The sequence below is a fragment of the Amblyomma americanum genome, chromosome 10 (genome assembly GCF_052857255.1).
Source record: "Amblyomma americanum isolate KBUSLIRL-KWMA chromosome 10, ASM5285725v1, whole genome shotgun sequence".
Lineage (NCBI taxonomy): Eukaryota > Metazoa > Arthropoda > Arachnida > Ixodida > Ixodidae > Amblyomma > Amblyomma americanum.
In genome coordinates, this window is record NC_135506.1 from 54,915,742 (window position 1) to 54,923,099 (window position 7,358).

General features: G+C 43.8%; 1 protein-coding gene across 1 annotated transcript; it reads right to left on the bottom strand.

Moving 5' to 3' along the window:
• Window positions 1-4,813: 4,813 nt before the first annotated feature.
• Window positions 4,814-6,886, bottom strand: LOC144108771 (RING-type E3 ubiquitin-protein ligase PPIL2). The gene has a single exon (XM_077641944.1). The coding sequence runs from the start codon at window positions 6,761-6,763 to the stop codon at window positions 5,210-5,212; it is 1,554 nt and encodes a 517-aa protein (XP_077498070.1). The 5' UTR covers window positions 6,764-6,886; the 3' UTR covers window positions 4,814-5,209.
• Between the last annotated feature and the right edge of the window lie 472 nt (window positions 6,887-7,358).

The window sequence follows — 7,358 nt, forward strand, 5'->3', positions numbered from 1 at the left end:
CAGCGTCTTGCATGCCTGTCCAGAAGTGCCAGAAGAACCAGCCACCCCGCCCCTAACGCAACCCCTTGGCTAGGGTGCTGTCCAACATACCTTCGCCTAAAGTCACTGGAACTTTACCTTCGCTACCCACAATCAACTGTGCCACCCCCTCCAGAAGCCCACACTCCACAAGGTTTCACAAGCAACAGCGGAACAAAAAAGCGGCAACAAAATCAAATTCAAAGACAAATAATAGAGAGCGCTGTCAGAAAAAGAACTAAAAATAAAATTCCCACCATGAAATGCTCGCACCACCATAGGGAATTCAGACAAAAGAGCAGAATGGGGGAGGAAAAAACTAAAAAATTAGTCGATTTGCTTAGTCAGGCCAAATGTGAATCAGATGTGCTAGCACTTCGGTTCCAGTGCTCAGATTCATTTTTTACGGACTGAAGTTGTTCAGATACCGATGTTAATGCTCATACATGCGGAATTGGTCATTCTCTACTTCACACTCATAGATCCCTGGGAGTCCTAGCTCGTAACACTCCTGGCGCAGAGGTGTAGCATTTAAGCGATGTCCTGCGATGGCAGGTGCCACCATCAGTGGGGCTATGCAAGAACCCGGTTGCACTTCCCAAGCAACCTCTCATTAATTGAACTGCCACCTGCTACGGTGGGCAGTTTGCCCACAGCCTGGTGGGCAATGAGAAGTGGCACATACCCGGCAGGACATATATACCAGGTGTCCCAGCTAAAAGTAACCAATCTTTTAAAAAACACAGAATTTCGAAGCCACGTGGGACCAACTGAGGGTTGTTTAGAGCCGCGTTACCTAGTCTGCAGTATTTTTTCGTTCATCAAAGTTAACAAATTAGATAAGTCTAATTAGCCAACATTTTAATTATTGAATTGAGGAACAAAGTGTCAATGTAAATGTTGTAGATCGTCTCAAAAAACTGTTAGCAGCACTGTTTCTATCAAGGTACGATTTACGCAGCTTTACTTACTGGCCTTAAAAGAAAGCTATCACGTGACCAGCTGCTGGGTCAGATCTCTGCCCCAATTTGCATGCAAAGGCTCATCGGGGAGAGTACTTCAGTAAAAATGGATTTTGTTCTCTTAGACACGTCTTGGAATGTTTAAATGGCACCATTGTCACGGAGACGCTTCTTTTTTTTTTGTGCGAGCTAGGGTTTACGGCCGGAAAAAAAAAACTACTTTACGTTAACGGTATCTTGGTGCAAACATTGCAGTCGACTATTTTTCAAAGTGATCTACAATTTTTCCTTTGACACTTGGTTCCCCAGGGTAATAGTTAAAAAGTTAGCTAATTAGGCTCAACTAATTAGTTAACTTTGAAGAACGAAAAAATACTGCAGACTAGGTTACGAGACTCTAAACAACCCTCAGTCGGTCTCACACGGCTACGACATTCTGTGTTTTTTAAAAGCTTGGTTACATTTAGCTAGGATGCTAAATGCCAGGTGGTATGCCAGGTGCTCAGGAAACTTTTGTGGCATAGTAATACCAGTGTCGGCGGGCGTCAAAAAGCAGGCAAATCATGTTAAAGGAGTACAACACGTGTGCAAGGTGATTCTGCCTCTGTGCTTGATCTTGTATTCTTAAGTCATTCCATTCAAAATTTTGCAGTGTCGGTAGAATGTAGCTTATTTGATCACAGTATGGTCTACGTTTCATTTCCTGTGCATGGTGTGAACAAAAAACCTATCGCTAAAATAGTTCCTTTCATGGATTTTTCACACGCAAACGACAAAAGTGTGCTGGATTACTTTGAGTATTGCCTTGACTTTTTCCATAGTTCTGACGTTGATGAATTATGGGAAAGGTTTAAAAAATTTGCTTCCACTGCATAGACAATTTTGTCCCTACGAAAGTGAAGAAAACATGCCAGAAAAATCCTTGGATCAGTCGAAACATAGTGCATCTTACGAGGAAAATTAAACGGTTGAAACGAACAGGATCCACTCGATCCATAATTCAAACTCTCAAATCGGACCTTACTGAAGAAATTCAGAAAGCAAAATGGTACTACTTTGAACACACACTACCGGACTTTATTCATGACTCCCCCCAAATGTTTTGGAACTATTTAGCAGAAAAGAAAAAGCCCATTAACCGAATTATGCATGAGGGTGCAATCCTTGTCGACAAAACTACCATTGCTGAGCAATTTAATAGGCACTTTCATAGTGACTATTTTCAAATCCAAATCCATGTAGGTCTTGTAGTGATGCATTTTGTTTTCCTGATCCAGACATTGTATCACTGCCTGGATTAACTTCACTGTTGTTAAATCTTAAAACTAAGTCCACTTCTGGTCCGGATAAAACCCCCACATTTTTTTGCATCATTATGCAGAAGTTATTTATAAATTTCTTTCAATAATATTTCGCACGTCGCTTGCAGCAGGAAGACTGCCTTCCGACTGGAGGACAGCTTGTGGTGTGCCTGTGCCTAAAAAGGGTGACATGGCACTTGTTGCTAACTATCGTCCCATTTCACTCACTTCCACTTGTTGTAAATTGGCAGAACATATTTTAGCTAACTACACAACCAAATTTCTAGATGAAAATGGTGTACTTTCTTCTGTTCAACATGGTTTTAGGAAAGGCTTATCCAATGTGACCCAATTAACATCGGTTATTCACATCTTTGCAACAGTCCTTAACCATTCAGGGCAGATCGATGCCATTTTTTTAGATTTTCAAAAAGCTTTTGATGTTGTGTCACATGCTAAACTAATATATAAACTTGAATTAATTGGCCTTCCTAAATTTGTAATCATGTAGGTTTTGTCATATCTCACCAACCGTGTACAGTTTGTTAGCATCGGCGGTTATCATTCAAATTCTTTACCAGTTACTTCACGCGTTCCACAAGGTAGTGTGCTAGGATTGTTATTTCTGATATATATAAATGATATCATTACAGTTATATCTGAACCGGTCCAAATTAGGCTCTTTGCTGATGATCGCATTTTGTTCAACGAAATTAACAGCCCTAAAGAGCAAATCCTCCTTAACTCTAGCCTTCAGAAAATTGACACATGGTGCAGTAATTGGGATATCCAGCTCTATTCCGCGAAAACAGTTTTTATGAAAATCACCAACAAAAAAATTGTACACTCATTTCCTTACACCCTCCCATCGCATCCCCTTGTAGAAGTTAAGGAATATAAATACCTCGGTGTTACCATAACTAGTAGTCTAAGTTGGAACAGTCATATTGCCAATACATGCTCATCCTCCTACAGAAAACTTGGACTTCTTCGCCACAAACTTAAAAACGTTCCTTCCCAGATAAAGCAGTTCGCATACTACAGCCTCATAAGACCCAAACTAGAGTATGCTTTCACAGTCTGGAACCCTTATACCAGGAAGAGTATTGAGGCATTGGAGGCTGTACAGCGGAAAGCCGTGCGCTTCATCTTTTCTAAATATCGCACATCTGGCTCTCCTTCAATTTTAATGAAAGAAAATGCCATCCCACTACTGCAAATACATAGAAAAATCCAGAGACTAAAATTTCTATTTCTGCTGAAAAAACAACAAACTCGCCATGAGTTCCGAGCTTAACCTTTCACCCCTTGCAACTCATCCCACAAGATCATTATGCACGTTCTTTAACGCCATATCAAACTAAAATTAATGCCTTTAAATATTCTTTTTATCCACGCACTATCGAGGAATGGAACAAGCTGCCTTCTGATGTCATCATGTCCATTGATTCCATTTACAAATTGTTGTCTACCTTATAGTCGTGTTTCGTATTTATGTATGTTTTCTTGTAAGAGTTGAGCATGTCTCAGTGTATTTTACTTACTTATGTTTCGCGTGATTAATTAATATTCACAATGCTGTTTTTTTTTTTTCGCCCCTCCTGCTAGGGCCCACTTAGGGCTTGCAGTATTTGTTAAATAAATAAATAAAACACCTATCTTTTGTGTGCGTGTTTTCTTGTCTGTAATGATGCGTAAGGCATTATACAAGGATTACCACCTGGTATTCTCCTAGGACCGCTAAATAATTTATAATCTAATTTCTTTCTCGTGCTGTTTCGGTTTCAACAGCCGAACGAGGACTGTGACGTCAACGTGTGCTTAGAGGTCACGTGAGACATGGAAAAACTGCAATATAATCGCTGCTTCCTCATTCGTTGTCATTCTGGCTTTTGAGGAAGGCTGGCTTCAGAACTGCAGTACATTAAAATGAAGAAGCAGCGATTATATGGACGTTTTTCTGTGCCTCATGCGATACAAAAGCACTCTTTGACGTTACAGCCATCGTTCGGCTATTGAAACCTAAACAGCATGATAGAAAAAATTAGGTTATGAATTATTTAGCGGTCGTAGGCGAATATAACGTTGTGAATCATGCATAGTAGTGTCTTCCACATCATTGTAGAGAAGAAAACATGCCTCCAAAATTAGGGGCCTATACTCCTTCAACTAGTAAATAGATTAACTAAATTCTAATAGTTAACTTTTTAGCTATTACCGATAGGCACCTGATTGCAATTAGAGATTTGTAGCCTGCCATTAGTAATGGCCATATCAGTTTTTAGAATTTCAAAAACTTGATTACCCTTGCCACTGTGGCTGCATCTGGGTGAAAGCCTTTAGGCTTTTTCACAGGTCTTTACCCAACAGCCTTGAGGGTGAAGACCTTCATGCTAAATGCCTTTAGGTCAAATTCATTTGGCAAATAAGGACATTAGTGCTACTTCATGATATTCTGCACTTAGCCATGCTTAACCGTCCTCTAATTTTTTGCTCAGCGCTCATGACAGTCGAAACAGGCAAGGCATAAGATCAGATAAACATTTTATATGCATTGTTTGCATGTTCTGAATGCAAAGATGACAAATGATGAAAGAACCTTTCTTTATACAAGTACTCCAAATGTTTGTTTTTTTCTTCCAAGTCATGCTTCACTGGCACCTGCCTAAAACCATTCAAAGGGCAGACAGGCAGCATAGCTTGTTACTGTGATTTAAAAAAATGTGATCCAGCCTTCTTTTTCACTACAAGTATGTTTCGGAACTCCATCAGCAAACTGCATTTCACAGTATGTCGCAAGCAAGAATGTGCTGTCCCGCATCAGTCCCGTAATCAGAGTCAGCACGACTGCTGCTTGAACTGCTTCTTGGCAGCAGCTCAAGCAGATGAACAAACAATAAAAAGAGAGACTGACATTATTCAGATTCATCACCAACAGCTGAAGTCGCCAAACTTCCCAGTCACTGTTCTCGCTTTCTTCTCTGGGACCTCAGCCTCCTTTTCTCCACCACCAGGTTTGGTAGTTTCTGGGTTGATGTACTTGCCAACTCCCTTGTGGAATTCTTTAAGAACCCTCTTTGCTTTCAGCTTTCCCCTCTCACTGCTTTCCTGTTTCTTATTAGCCTCCTCCTCCTCCTCTCTTTTTTTCTTCAACTCCTCGTCAACTTCTTCAAAAGGATCCACAAACACAACGGCCTTCAGAATGACAATGTCTTCAATGGGGCGGTCCTTGTTGTCGGTTTCAACTGCCTCGATGGCGTTCAGCGCATCCATGCCACCGACCAGCTTTCCGAACACGGAGTGCTTTGAATCCAGGTGGCGGCAAGACCGGTAGGTCACGAAGAATTGAGACTTGTTAGTGTTTGGGCCTTCATTTGCCATGCTCAGCATTCCCCTGCCCTGGTGGACGAGGTTGGGTTTGAACTCATCCTTGAAGGGCTTTCCCCACAGTGAATCCCCTCCTTTGCCAGTCCCTGTTGGGTCCCCACCCTGAATCATGAAGTGACGAATGGATCGGTGAAATTTTGTGTTGTCGTAGTACCCCTTTTTGCACAGGCCCATGAAATTCTCGCACGTCTTGGACACGGCGTCACAGTAGAGCTCGAAGTTGAGGTTTCCGTGCGTCGTCTGAAGTTGGACGTAGCCTTTCTTCTTGACCATGGAGTACCGCACGACGTCGTCAGCCAACACGGCAGGCTCGTGCGCTGTCGCGACCTCCATCACCGTCGATGTGAATGATGCGGCCACGGCTCCCGTCGAGTAGTGGGCGGCGTTGAATTTGTCCGCCTTCCTGACCGTCGTCTCAGTCTTCTCGGCGGGCGGCTTGTACTCCTTGTCCAAGGTATCGAGGATCGTGCGTGTTTCGGCGTTAATCTTGCGCAGGGTGTACTTGGGGTCGGATTTCAGCCTCTCCTCTTCGGGATCGAGCACCTTGAGGTTGTGCTTGAGGTGGTGGAATCGCGAGAGGTTAAACTTCTCGAGGTTGCTTGGGTCCTGCAAGGTGATGATGTCCTGTCTCGTGAACGGTTCGTCCGTCAGCAGGTCCTTGAAGTTCTTGGCTCTGAGGTTGAGCTGGTCGATGGCTTCGTAAGAGAAAACGTTCCCCGTCGTCTTTATGGCGACGATGTGGGAGTTTTCGTTGAACACCTTGTACAGGACGGGGCAGTGGTACTTGCCTTCGGCGTTCTTCTTGAAGTTGAGCTTGACGAGCTTCTTGGCCTCAAGGGGCTTGCCAGTGGCGGGATCGATCCCGTACTTCTTGACGAACGGAACGATGTTCATGATGTCGTAGATTACGCCTTCGGGTGTGCACAGCGGGTGCTCGAAAGGCTGCAGCGACAGTGCGCAGTGGTCGAACGGCAGTCGCTTGAACTCGGACCCTTCGCCCTGGCGCGCCGAGGCGGCACGCCGACCGCCGTATATGGTCGACCATTCTGTCGTCGTCAGGTAGAGCTTGTCCTTCTGATGCTGACGCTTCCCCATTTTGCTGTCGCGGCCGTATCACACTTCGGGACAAGCTTTTACATGGGAAAAGAAAGCGACACAGCACAGCAACACAAACGACGAAGGCATCTGCAAGCAGCCATTACGTGATGTCAGTACTACTGCTGCTACTGCCGCCCCTTCCGCGTTTACAAGCTCACGGCAATTGATCAGTTTCGGTTTCGGATTTCAAGAAAATGGTGTTTGCGGGAAAGAAGGGAGCCTGCAAAGGACAGAACGGCCATGGCAAGCAGAAGCCAACATACGCACTTCAACGTCTTCAAGAAATGTTTTCGATGGCTCACGCACCCTCCAATTTCTCAGGAGCTTGGCAATCACCACCGCTGGCGAACGCCCTACAACAGCACGAAAACAGCACAAGGCAATCCTCGTGCTTGTCCTGTAAAACCAATTAGGCCAACAGGTTTCGGTTCTAGGTGGCAATATATTCTGGCGACTGGTTTATTCGCATTCAAATTCATACGGAAATTGTATATATTGAGGTTCAATTTCTTGGATTTTCAGCCATGCACGAGATTTCTACAGACGAGACTACCGCAGGAATGCATGATCTTGTGCACCTTCCTTTCACCAC

What these genes read in the sequence shown, in the direction of transcription:
- LOC144108771 (XM_077641944.1), bottom strand. Translation starts at nt 6,763, where the DNA reads ATGGGGAAGCGTCAGCATCAGAAGGACAAGCTCTACCTGACGACGACA.